Source organism: Triticum urartu, chromosome 2A (genome assembly GCF_056163025.1).
Source record: "Triticum urartu cultivar PI428250 chromosome 2A, HENAU_Tu73, whole genome shotgun sequence".
Classification (NCBI taxonomy): Eukaryota; Viridiplantae; Streptophyta; class Magnoliopsida; order Poales; family Poaceae; genus Triticum; species Triticum urartu.
In genome coordinates this window covers 749,266,768-749,280,611 of record NC_141874.1, presented here as the reverse complement: position 1 = coordinate 749,280,611, position 13,844 = coordinate 749,266,768, and the positions used below count along the sequence as shown (strand labels likewise).

Here is a 13,844-nt window from a genome sequence, read left to right as displayed (position 1 = left end):
TTGGATTAACAAACCCTTCACCCATCAAATCCTTCCAGCTCCTTGCGGATGGACGGTGCTTGGACACATTTCAAAACCTGTACTCTAGTAGTCTGATTACCACTATACTTACATCTGGGTGCCGCTTATTTGCGTAGGACATGTTCGATCAATGTTGTGACCACGCAAGGGATAACGGGTACTTGTTGTGGGAGGACGCGAAGAAGATGCGGATGATAGTGAGTGGGGAGTTCCACCAAGATTGCCAATTTTGATTTTCGGTAAATTGGTTTATTATCTTTTTAACAAAATATATCCACACTCTGGTGTGTAGAGTTAAAAATACAATGAGCGTTCAATTTGATGTTCAGGCATAGGACAATATGCATGTACCAAAGTTCAAATATGGCCTCACATTAAACAGTGTTCAGTATAGAAAGGAATTTATATTAAAAAAAATGGTTTCAAATATTTGAACTAAAGTTCCACTTATTTTTGTTCACAACATCGAACGGCTCGTTGTGTTGACACCAAAGGTATGGCAATGGTCGTCAACTCAACCGGAGGCAAAACCAAAACTGACCGTCATACAACTGAACCGGATGCAAAACTAGCCGACAAAACCGGTTAACATGGTTGGTAACAAATCCTTCTCAGATGATTGTTTCCTTTTGTCATCCACATTATATTTGACTTTGCCTATAAATGTGTGTTTGGAAATCAGACTTATCCTTATAATATCCTATATCGTATACAAAGAGGAAGAAACACTTGAATATTATTAGAGTAGTAATTGTCATTGGTGACGATGCAAAAGGAAAGAAACATGAAGAATCTTTAATCTACACATAAAAAAGATGGTCGATAAGTTTCCAATACCAACAATCGATCAACGGTGTGTTTCCTACCTATTTTGTATCAGTACACGCCTTCAAAACCAACAACGGCTCCATTTTTAGATGGAAATACTCCTACACACTAGGATTAGGCCTCAATAAATATTTACCTTTTTCATCGCTCAATCCGTAAAACAGATTGGCCCATGAAGGATACCAGTATATATATGCCCCCATACACGAGCATGTCATCCAAAGTTCATCGAGCAAACCCACAAACACTGGACTACCACCGAACTTATCCCATAGCTTTGTCAAGTCTTCTCTTTGAAATGGAGGGTGTTACAGTGTTGATTGTTGGTGCTGGGCCAGCAGGCCTCGCAACGGTAGCATGCCTTAGCCAATTCTCAATTCCTTATGCCATCGTCGAGCGCGAGAGCTGTAGCGCGTCACTCTGGCGCAACCGCGCGTATGATCGCCTCAAGCTGCATCTCGCAAAGGAGTTCTGTGAGTTGCCACACATGTCATACCCTGTAGATGCACCAACGTACATACCAAAAACCTTGTTTGTGAAGTACTTGGATGACTATGTTGAGGGTTTCAACATTCAACCAAAGTATCTCACTAGCGTGGAGACATCCACATATGAAAATGATGAAAAATGTTGGTCCATTGTGGCAAAGGACATGTCAAAGTGCACCACAGTCAAGTTCACGGCGAAGTTTCTTGTTGTGGCAAGTGGTGAGAATAGTGCAGAGAATATTCCAATGTTCCCTGGACTGGAAAACTTTCCAGGTGATGTTATCCACTCCTCAAGCTACAAGTCAGGCAAGAGCTACTCTGGCAAGAATGTATTGGTCATTGGATCTGGCAACTCCGGGATGGAAATTGCTTATGACCTTGCGACCCATGGTGCCAACACATCGATTGTTATACGAAGCCCGGTACGTACATGCACTATATATTTTCATTGGATGCATGAACGCAAACTCTTAGTATAGTTATTAATAGAATAGATGCAATTTTTAGTGTTATTACTAATAGGAAGTATTTCACATAGAAAAAGAGATGGACTGTTTTATATCACACACAAACAACTAAAAGACTAGAGGAACCACATGACAAAAATTTATTTCTTGAAAGAAGAAATTCTATTTTTATAATGCATACTTCAAAAGAGGTGTGACATGTTTTGTGGTTGCAGATTCATGTAATGACAAAGGAATTAATTCGTTTGGGGATGACACTTGCTCACCGTCTTCCATTGAATCTAGTGGATAAATTCCTTGTGATGGTAGCGTATTTAATATTTGGAGACCTGTCACAGCATGGCATCACAAGGCCAAAAATGGGTCCAATGACCCTCAAATCAGAAACAGGCCGATCTGCAGTAATTGATGTTGGCATTGTTGGATTGATCAAAAAAGGCATCATCAAAGTAAATATATCCTTGACATGGCATAAATTTATAACATATGTTGATTTGATATGCCAAGTTATCAATGTATTTTTTATCTCCTAAAGGTTCAAGGGAGCATTAGTAAGATCAAGGGCAACATAATTAAATTTCAATGCAGCAAAAGAATGTCATTTGATGCAATTGTGTTTGCAACTGGATACAAAAGCACGGCAAATATGTGGCTCAAGGTAATATAGCTTGTGTTTGAACATGTCTGAGTTTGTTTTCTTGGTGTAACCATTATTAAATCTGCTAACAGGGTCTATGTGTTTTTAATCCAGAATGGTGAGAGCATGTTAAATGGCAACGGACTGCCCATCCAAAAATATCCGAATCATTGGAAAGGTGGAAATGGGCTTTACTGTGCTGGGTTGGCGAGGAGAGGATTATCTGGTATTGCAACAGATGCCAAGAATATCGCTAATGACATCAAATCTATGATGGACTCTATGTCAAGTTAAATCATCTTTTACATGTAGTTTACCATGGCAAGCATGCTAGAAGGTTGATTCTTTGAGAAATATATCCATTGTGTCACCTTTGTATCTACCTTTTAGACAAGTAAATTTATGTTTACTTTATGGTTCATATGAGCCCCGGAGAGAGATGTACTATTATACTATAATCAAGGGCTATGTACTCTCATTACGCGGAGAGATTTCTAATTTTGGTTGAACCTACAACTTTGTATTATATTTTATTTACTTGAAATTATATGTGCAAAAGGCATGCGCTCAATACACTATTATCTATACCAAAATCTCTTGTGGCATGTTTACCCCATCAGTATACAACTGTAGGATGTAGTAATCACATCATCCTAAAATAAATGCATAGTTCACTACATCCATCGTCGGTACTGTAGTGCTATTCAGTCGTAGAATGGCACTAGTTATCATCCCATGCATCTGCATGGGGTAGCTGACGTACTATAAATCATTAAAAATATTTGTGAACATATTTAGAAACTTAAAACTAAAACTTAGAACACCATATGACGGAAAACTACTATTTAGAACGTGTATTTGTGGTTACGTGATACACGTATCCTTAACTGTTGTGGACACAGTTTGTTGTGCCCGAAGCGCAGGGTTTGCAGTATGCAGTAAGTTTTCCATCGGCTGAGATCCAAGGTATCCATCCGCATATTCTTGGATATAAATTGCTTATTACCTTGCGACCATGGTGCCAATACTCCGATTGTTATACGAAGCCTGATATGTACTACATGCACTATATATTTTCACTGGGTACATGAACACAATTTTTTAGTATAGTTACCACTGGAAGAGATCCATTTTTTTAGTATTATTACCATTGTTGAGGAAATCGTTAACTGGTAGCTGCTCGGTTGGTTCGGGAGTAGGGGATTAATAGGCTAATCGGAAAGTTAATCGGCCATTTAATCAATTACTCGGGTGATTAATCAGTTAATCGGCTACTCGGTGACCCTACGAGTAGGGATTAATCGGCAAGTTAACTGGTTAATCGGATGAATTCTTGAACAGGGATTATTACTAATAGAAAGTTTTCACATATATAAGAGATGGACTGTTTGATATGACGCACAAACAAACAAACGACTAGAGGAACTACATGACAAACAATTAACTTTTGCAAGAAGAAATTCTATGAAATTTTGTTTTATCATGCATGCTTCAGAAGAGGTGTGACATGTCTTTTGGTTGCAGATTCATGTGATGACAACAGAATTTATTCAGTTGGGATGACACTTGCTCACCATCTTTCACTAAATCTAGTGAATAACCTCTTTGTGACGGCAGCGAATTTCATATTTGGAGACCTATGGAGGCATGGCATCACAAGGCCCAAAACCAAAAATGGATCACAACGACCCTCAAGTTAGAAACCTACCGGTCCATAGTGATTGATGTTCGGACTTTTGGATTAATAAAAAAATCATCATCAAAGTATTTGGAATATTTGGAGGAATCTGCCTCATTACTCATATTTTTATAGTTGAAAATAATAAGTAGAACTTTTCTCTCATAATGTCGGTTTGTTTTCTAGTTGGCACTTCTAGAGAGATCCTAGTCATCTACCTAGATATATAGATCTGACTCAAATGCGCAATTATATATTTCAAAAATAAGGCACTTACATGACGAAGAAGGCGGCTACTTGCATATATACTGAATGTTCATTATATTTGAAGGCATAACAAGCAATCATTTGTTTTCTTTTTGGAGAAACACCAACATTGGATTTATAAAAGTTTCAATGGGATATATAGAACATCATTTGAATCAAGACAATAAGAAATCCTAAGTACCCTTTTTTACAATGTGAACTGACGGAATAAAGCATATATAGTGGATGAGCTTCTCCCAGTTTTGTCTATCGCTTTTATCAACTGATGACTCATTGGAATTTACTGACTTCCAAGACAAAATATACTCGGATGGAAAAGATTGCTAATGCCAAACTTGAATTAGCTAAAAGCAACTATAACCAGTAACTGAAATATGATATTAACACGCTCATGGATTGGCGGAGTGTACCTCTGTATTCCGATTTCCCTTTTTTCAAAATAGCACATTTAACTGATGCATTGTTCAAGCAATCTTCAAATCATTCAAAAAAATCTGAGGCATTGTTCGGCCAGCCTCCTGAGTATGACATGATGGGCCGGCCCCTTAAGCAAGGAGAAGAAGCAAGCAGGCCCAGCAATGACGAGCGAGGCCTCCACAAGTCCACAAGTCCACAAAAACAAAACCCGCCAATCCGCCATCCTCCTTCCTCCTCTAGGGTTTTACTATGCAGCGCCGCCGTCTCCCTCCCCACCTCCGTCCCTCGCCGCCCCACCTCCTACCCGGCAGACCACCACCGAGGCCCGAGCCAGCGGCCATGACTGGCAAGAAGCACAAGTCCTCCAAGAAGCAGCCCAAGGGCAGCCGCCTGCCGCTCGGCACCGATGCCGATGCGGTGGCCGACGCCGGGAAGCGTCGTCGCTCCGGCGCCGCCAAGCGCCACCAGGCCGAGGAGGAGGAGTTCGTGCCCTCCTCCATCAGCGCCAAGATCCTCCGCGAGGCCCTCAAGCAGCAGCAGGAGCAACAGGAGGAGATCCTCCACGTACTATTCAGTCTTCGAATGGCACAAATTATCAACGTGTGAAACTACATGGGCTAGCTGACGTACTAATAAATCATTAAAAATATATGTGAACTGATTTAGAAACTTAAATCTAAAATTTGGAACACCATATGACGGAAAATTACTATTTAGAACGTGAATTTGTGGTTACATAGAAGAGATGCATTTTTTTCAGTATTATTACTAATAGAAAGTATTTCACATATATAAGAGATGGACTGTTTTATATCACGCCCAAACGACAAACAACTAGAGGAACTACATGACAAAAAATAACAATTGAAAGAAGATATTCTATGAAATTTTGTTCTATCAGGCATGCTTCAAAAGAGGCGTGACATGTCTTTTGGTTGCAGATTCATGTGATGACAAGAGAATTAATTTAGCTGGAATGACACTTGCTCACTTTGTTTCACTAAATCTAGTGGGTGACCTCTTTGTGATGGTAGCGAATGTCATATTTGGAGATCGATCGAGGTATATGGAGTCACAAGGCCCAAAAACCAAAGATGGTCGAATGACCCTCAAGTTAGAAACCAACCGACCCACAACGATTGAGTTGGGACAGTTGGATTAATAAACCCTTCACCCATCAAACCCTTTCAGCTCCTTGCGGATGGACGATGCTTGGACACATTTCAAAACATGTACTCTAGTAGTCTGATTACCACTATACTTACATCTGGGTGCCGCTTATTTGCGTAGGACATGTTTGACCAATGTTGTGACCACGCAAGGGATAATGGGTACTTGTTGTGGGAGGACGCGAAGAAGATGCGGTTGATAGTGAGTGGGGAGTTCCACCAAGAAATGCGGGAGTTCCTCCGCACGCAAAAATGATCCAAGGGAAGTGACCATCTGGAAAGAAGAGAAGATGCTACTTGTCTGTACCACACGATCCTTCATGTGAGGAAGGCCTGAATATACCTACCCAGCACACAAGTCTTTAGAAGATCCAACTGCGGGAGGCAGAGTGGTAGTCTGATAGATGTTGAAATCATTTGGACTCGACGGTCGTAAATCGAATGTAATCATCTATTCGATAGGTTTAGTCTGCAGTTTGTGCCATGCTAAATGTAAGTCACAGAAGGTAGTGGATTATTCTGTTGGGCAAATCAAAATCCGATGAACTGTACGAGATCCACTTCTCCAGTTCAGTTTTGCATGGAAGTTGCGTACAATTGTGATTAATCTGTGTCAGTCAGTTTGGAACCACACAAGTTTGCAAAACCGCATTGAGACAGGATTGACAATTTTGATTTTCAGTAAATTGGTTTATTATCTTTTTAACAAAATATATCCACACTCTGGTGTGTAGAGTTAAAAATACAATGAGCGTTCAATTTGATGTTCAGGCATACGACAATATGCATGTACCAAAGTTCAAATATGGCCTCACATTAAACAAGTGTTCAGTATAGAAACGAATTTATATTAAAAAAATGGTTTCAAATATTTGAACTAAAGTTCCACTTCTTTTTGTTCACAACATCGAACGGCTCGTTGTGTTGACACCAAAGGTATGGTAATGGTCGTCAACTCAACCGGAGGCAAAACCAAAACTGACCATCATACAACTGAACCGGATGCAAAACTAGCCGACAAAACCGGTTAACATGGTTGGTAACAAATCCTTCTCAGATGATTGTTTCCTTTTGTCATCCACATTATATTTGACTTTGCCTATAAATGTGTGTTTGGAAATCAGACTTATCCTTATAATATCCTATATCGTATACAAAGAGGAAGAAACACTTGAATATTATTAGAGTAGTAATTGTCATTGGTGATGATGCAAAAGGAAAGAAACATGAAGAATCTTTAATCTACACATAAAAAAGATGGTCGATAAGTTTCCAATACCAACAATCGATCAACGGTGTGTTTCCTACCTATTTTGTATCAGTACACGCCTTCACAACCAACAACGGCTCCATTTTTAGATGGAAATACTCCTACACACTAGGATTAGGCCTCAATAAATATTTACCTTTTTCATCCCTCAATCCATAAAACAGATTGGCCCATGAAGGATACCAGTATATATATGCCCCCATACACGAGCATGTCATCCAAAGTTCATCGAGCAAACACACAAACACTGGACTACCACCGAACTTATCCCATAGCTTTGTCAAGTCTTCTCTTTGAAATGGAGGGTGTTACAGTGTTGATTGTTGGTGCTGGGCCAGCAGGCCTCGCAACGGCAGCATGCCTTAGCCAATTCTCAATTCCTTATGCCATCGTCGAGCGCGAGAGCTGTAGCGCGTCACTCTGGCGCAACCGCGCGTATGATCGCCTCAAGCTGCATCTCGCAAAGGAGTTCTGTGAGTTGCCACACATGTCATACCCTGTAGATGCACCAACGTACATACCAAAAACCTTGTTTGTGAAGTACTTGGATGACTATGTTGAGCGTTTCAACATTCAACCAAAGTATCTCACCAGCGTGGAGTCATCCACATATGACAATGATGAAAAATGTTGGTCCATTGTGGCAAAGGACATGTCAAAGTGCACCACAGTCAAGTTCACGGCGAAGTTTCTTGTTGTGGCAAGTGGTGAGAATAGTGCAGAGAATATTCCAATGTTCCCTGGACTGGAAAACTTTCCAGGTGATGTTATCCACTCCTCAAGCTACAAGTCAGGCAAGAGCTACTCTGGCAAGAATGTATTGGTCATTGGATCTGGCAACTCCGGGATGGAAATTGCTTATGACCTTGCGACCCATGGTGCCAACACATCGATTGTTATACGAAGCCCGGTACGTACATGCACTATATATTTTCATTGGATGCATGAACGCAAACTCTTAGTATAGTTATTAATAGAATAGATGCAATTTTTAGTGTTATTACTAATAGGAAGTATTTCACATAGAAAAAGAGATGGACTGTTTTATATCACACACAAACAACTCAAAGACTAGAGGAACCACATGACAAAAATTTATTTCTTGAAAGAAGAAATTCTATTTTTATAGTGCATACTTCAAAAGAGGTGTGACATGTTTTGTGGTTGCAGATTCATGTAATGACAAAGGAATTAATTCGTTTGGGGATGACACTTGCTCACCGTCTTCCATTGAATCTAGTCGATAAACTCCTTGTGATGGTAGCGTATTTAATATTTGGAGACCTGTCACAGCATGGCATCACAAGGCCAAAAATGGGTCCAATGACCCTCAAATCAGAAACAGGCCGATCTGCAGTAATTGATGTTGGGACTGTTGGATTGATCAAAAAAGGCATCATCAAAGTAAGTATATCCTTGACATGGCATAAATTTATAACATATGTTGATTTGATATGCCAAGTTATCAATGTATTTTTTATCTCCTAAAGGTTCAAGGGAGCATTAGTAAGATCAAGGGCAACATAATTAAATTTCAATGCAGCAAAAGAATGTCATTTGATGCAATTGTGTTTGCAACTGGATACAAAAGCACGGCAAATATGTGGCTCAAGGTAATATAGCTTGTGTTTGAACATGTCTGAGTTTGTTTTCTTGGTGTAACCATTATTAAATCTGCTAACAGGGTCTATGTGTTTTTAATCCAGAATGGTGAGAGCATGTTAAATGGCAACGGACTACCCATCCAAAAATATCCGAATCATTGGAAAGGTGGAAATGGGCTTTACTGTGCTGGGTTGGCGAGGAGAGGATTAGCTGGTATTGCAACAGATGCCAAGAATATCGCTAATGACATCAAATCTATGATGGACTCTATGTCAAGTTAAATCATCTTTTACATGTATTTTACCATGGCAAGCATGCTAGAAGGTTGATTCTTTGAGAAATATATCCATTGTGTCACCTTTGTATCTAGCTTTTAGACAAGTAAATTTATGTTTATTTTAAGGTTCATATGAGCCCCGGAGAGATATGTACTATTATACTATAATCAAGGGCTATGTACTCTCATTACGCGGAGAGATTTCTAATTTTGGTTGAACCTACAACTGTGTATTATATTTTATTTACTTGAAATTATATGTGCAAAAGGCATGCGCTCAATACACTATTATCTATACCAAAATCTCTTGTGGCATGTTTACCCCATCAGTATACAACTGTAGGATGTAGTAATCACATCAGCCTAAAATAAATGCATAGTTCACTACATCCATCGCCGGTACTGTAGTGCTATTCAGTCTTAGAATGGCACTAGTTATCATCCCATGCATCTGCATGGGGTAGCTGACGTACTATAAATCATTAAAAATATTTGTGAACATATTTAGAAACTTAAAACTAAAACTTAGAACACCATATGACGGAAAACTACTATTTAGAACGTGTATTTGTGGTTACGTGATACACGTATCCTTAACTGTTGTGGACACAGTTTGTTGTGCCCGAAGCGCAGGGTTTGCAGTATGCAGTAAGTTTTCCATCGGCTGAGATCCAAGGTATCCATCCGCATATTCTTGGATATAAATTGCTTATTACCTTGCGACCATGGTGCCAATACTCCGATTGTTATACGAAGCCTGATATGTACTACATGCACTATATATTTTCACTGGGTACATGAACACAATTTTTTAGTATAGTTACCACTGGAAGAGATCCATTTTTTTAGTATTATTACCATTGTTGAGGAAATCGTTAACTGGTAGCTGCTCGGTTGGTTGGGGAGTAGGGGATTAATAGGCTAATCGGAAAGTTAATCGGCCATTTAATCAATTACTCGGGTGATTAATCAGTTAATCGGCTACTCGGTGACCCTATGAGTAGGGATTAATCGGCAAGTTAACTGGTTAATCGGATGAATTCTTGAACAGGGATTATTACTAATAGAAATTTTTCACATATATAAGAGATGGACTGTTTGATATGACGCACAAACAAACAAATGACTAGAGGAACTACATGACAAACAATTAACTTTTGCAAGAAGAAATTCTATGAAATTTTGTTTTATCATGCATGCTTCAGAAGAGGTGTGACATGTCTTTTGGTTGCAGATTCATGTGATGACAACAGAATTTATTCAGTTGGGATGACACTTGCTCACCATCTTTCACTAAATCTAGTGAATAACCTCTTTGTGACGGCAGCGAATTTCATATTTGGAGACCTATGGAGGCATGGCATCACAAGGCCCAAAACCAAAAATGGATCACAACGACCCTCAAGTTAGAAACCTACCGATCCATAGTGATTGATGTTGGGACTTTTGGATTAATAAAAAAATCATCATCAAAGTATTTGGAATATTTGGAGGAATCTGCCTCATTACTCATATTTTTATAGTTGAAAATAATAAGTAGAACTTTTCTCTCATAATGTCGGTTTGTTTTCTAGTTGGCACTTCTAGAGAGATCCTAGTCATCTACCTAGATATATAGATCTGACTCAAATGCGCAATTATATATTTCAAAAATAAGGCACTTACATGACGAAGAAGGCGGCTACTTGCATATATACTGAATGTTCATTATATTTGAAGGCATAACAAGCAATCATTTGTTTTCTTTTTGGAGAAACACCAACATTGGATTTATAAAAGTGTCAATGGGATATATAGAACATCATTTGAATCAAGACAATAAGAAATCCTAAGTACCCTTTTTTACAATGTGAACTAACGGAATAAAGCATATATAGTGGATGAGCTTCTCCCAGTTTTGTCTATCGCTTTTATCAACTGATGACTCATTGGAATTTACTGACTTCCAAGACAAAATATACTCGGATGGCAAAGATTGCTAATGCCAAACTTGAATTAGCTAAAAGCAACTATAACCAGTAACTGAAATATGATATTAACACGCTCATGGATTTGCGGAGTGTACCTCTGTATTCCGATTTCCCTTTTTTCAAAATAGCACATTTAGCTGATGCATTGTTCGAGCAATCTTCAAATCATTCAAAAAAATCTGAGGCATTGTTCGGCCAGCCTCCTGAGTATGACATGATGGGCTAGCCCCTTAAGCAAGGAGAAGAAGCAAGCAGGCCCAGCAATGACGAGCGAGGCCTCCACAAGTCCACAAGTCCACAAAACAAAACCCGCCAATCTGCCATCCTCCTTCCTCCTCTAGGGTTTTACTATGCAGCACCGCCATCTCCCTCCCCACCTCCGTCCCCTGCCGCCCCACCTCCTACCTGGCAGACCACCACCGAGGCCCGAGCCAGCGGCCATGACTGGCAAGAAGCACAAGTCCTCCAAGAAGCAGCCCAAGGGCAGCCGCCTGCCGCTCGGCGCCGACGCCGATGCGGTGGCCGACGCCGGGAAGCGTCGTCGCTCCGGCGCCGCCAAGCGCCACCAGGCCGAGGAGGAGGAGTTCGTGCCCTCCTCCATCAGCGCCAAGATCCTCCGCGAGGCCCTCAAGCAGCAGCAGGAGCAACAGGAGGAGATCCTCCACGTACTATTCAGTCTTCAAATGGCACAAATTATCAACGTGTGAAACTACATGGGCTAGCTGACGTACTAATAAATCATTAAAAATATCTGTGAACTGATTTAGAAACTTAAATCTAAAAGTTGGAACACCATATGACGGAAAATTACTATTTAGAACGTGAATTTGTGGTTACATAGAAGAGATGCATTTTTTCAGTATTATTACTAATAGAAAGTATTTCACATATATAAGAGATGGATTGTTTTATATCACGCCCAAACGACAAACAACTAGAGGAACTACATGACAAAAAATAACAATTGAAAGAAGATATTCTATGAAATTTTGTTCTATCAGGAATGCTTCAAAAGAGGCGTGACATGTCTTTTGGTTGCAGATTCATGTGATGACAAGAGAATTAATTTAGCTGGGATGACACTTGCTCACTTTGTTTCACTAAATCTAGTGGGTGACCTCTTTGTGATGGTAGCGAATGTCATATTTGGAGATCGATCGAGGTATATGGAGTCACAAGGCCCAAAACCAAAAATGGTCGAATGACCCTCAAGTTAGAAACCAACCGACCCACAACGATTGAGTTGGGACAGTTGGATTAATAAACCCTTCACCCATCAAACCCTTTCAGCTCCTTGCGGATGGACGGTGCTTGGACACATTTCAAAACATGTACTCTAGTAGTCTGATTACCACTATACTTACATCTGGGTGCCGCTTATTTGCGTAGGACATGTTTGACCAATGTTGTGACCACGCAAGGGATAATGGGTACTTGTTGTGGGAGGACGCGAAGAAGATGCGGTTGATAGTGAGTGGGGAGTTCCACCAAGAAATGCGGGAGTTCCTCCGCACGCAAAAATGATCCAAGGGAAGTGACCATCTGGAAAGAAGAGAAGATGCTACTTGTCTGTACCACACGATCCTTCATGTGAGGAAGGCCTGAATATACCTACCCAGCACACAAGTCTTTAGAAGATCCAACTGCGGGAGGCAGAGTGGTAGTCTGATAGATGTTGAAATCATTTGGACTCGACGGTCGTAAATCGAATGTAATCATCTATTCGATAGGTTTAGTCTGCAGTTTGTGCCATGCTAAATGTAAGTCACAGAAGGTAGTGGATTATTCTGTTGGGCAAATCAAAATCCGATGAACTGTACGAGATCCACTTCTCCAGTTCAGTTTTGCATGGAAGTTGCGTACAATTGTGATTAATCTGTGTCAGTCAGTTTGGAACCACACAAGTTTGCAAAACCGCATTGAGACAGGATTGACAATTTTGATTTTCAGTAAATTGGTTTATTATCTTTTTAACAAAATATATCCACACTCTGGTGTGTAGAGTTAAAAATACAATGAGCGTTCAATTTGATGTTCAGGCATAGGACAATATGCATGTACCAAAGTTCAAATATGGCCTCACATTAAACGAGTGTTCAGTATAGAAACGAATTTATATTAAAAAAAATGGTTTCAAATATTTGAACTAAAGTTCCACTTCTTTTTGTTCACAACATCGAACGGCTCGTTGTGTTGACACCAAAGGTATGGCAATGGTCGTCAACTCAACCGGAGGCAAAACCAAAACTGGCCATCATACAACTGAACCGGATGCAAAACTAGCCGACAAAACCGGTTAACATGGTTGGTAACAAATCCTTCTCAGATGATTGTTTCCTTTTGTCATCCACATTATATTTGACTTTGCCTATAAATGTGTGTTTGGAAATCAGACTTATCCTTATAATATCCTATATCGTATACAAAGAGGAAGAAACACTTGAATATTATTAGAGTAGTAATTGTCATTGGTGATGATGCAAAAGGAAAGAAACATGAAGAATCTTTAATCTACACATAAAAAAGATGGTCGATAAGTTTCCAATACCAACAATCGATCAACGGTGTGTTTCCTACCTATTTTGTATCAGTACACGCCTTCACAACCAACAACTGCTCCATTTTTAGATGGAAATACTCCTACACACTAGGATTAGGCCTCAATAAATATTTACCTTTTTCATCCCTCAATCCATAAAACAGATTGGCCCATGAAGGATACCAGTATATATATGCCCCCATACACGAGC

The 13,844-nt window shown here is 39.8% G+C and overlaps 2 protein-coding genes across 2 annotated transcripts; both read left to right on the top strand.

Annotated features, from left to right (window-relative positions):
• Positions 1-1,060: 1,060 nt before the first annotated feature.
• LOC147987692 (putative indole-3-pyruvate monooxygenase YUCCA10) lies at positions 1,061-2,735 on the top strand. Its single transcript, XM_087540408.1, has 4 exons — positions 1,061-1,759; positions 2,020-2,253; positions 2,340-2,462; positions 2,556-2,735. Exons 1-4 carry the CDS (start codon positions 1,061-1,063, stop codon positions 2,733-2,735), a joined length of 1,236 nt encoding a protein of 411 aa, XP_087396534.1.
• Positions 2,736-7,453: 4,718 nt separating this feature from the next.
• Positions 7,454-9,128, top strand: LOC147987691 (putative indole-3-pyruvate monooxygenase YUCCA10). The gene is made up of 4 exons (XM_087540407.1): positions 7,454-8,152; positions 8,413-8,646; positions 8,733-8,855; positions 8,949-9,128. Exons 1-4 carry the CDS (start codon positions 7,454-7,456, stop codon positions 9,126-9,128), a joined length of 1,236 nt encoding a protein of 411 aa, XP_087396533.1.
• The last annotated feature ends 4,716 nt before the right edge of the window (positions 9,129-13,844 follow it).

Coding starts and splice junctions, on each gene's coding strand:
- LOC147987691 (XM_087540407.1), top strand. CDS start 7,454: ATGTCATCCAAAGTTCATCGAGCAAACACACAAACACTGGACTACCAC. Junction 8,647..8,732: donor TCAAAAAAGGCATCATCAAA/GTAAGTATATCC, acceptor TATCTCCTAAAG/GTTCAAGGGAGCATTAGTAA. Junction 8,856..8,948: donor CGGCAAATATGTGGCTCAAG/GTAATATAGCTT, acceptor TTTTTAATCCAG/AATGGTGAGAGCATGTTAAA.
- LOC147987692 (XM_087540408.1), top strand. CDS start 1,061: ATGTCATCCAAAGTTCATCGAGCAAACCCACAAACACTGGACTACCAC. Junction 2,254..2,339: donor TCAAAAAAGGCATCATCAAA/GTAAATATATCC, acceptor TATCTCCTAAAG/GTTCAAGGGAGCATTAGTAA. Junction 2,463..2,555: donor CGGCAAATATGTGGCTCAAG/GTAATATAGCTT, acceptor TTTTTAATCCAG/AATGGTGAGAGCATGTTAAA.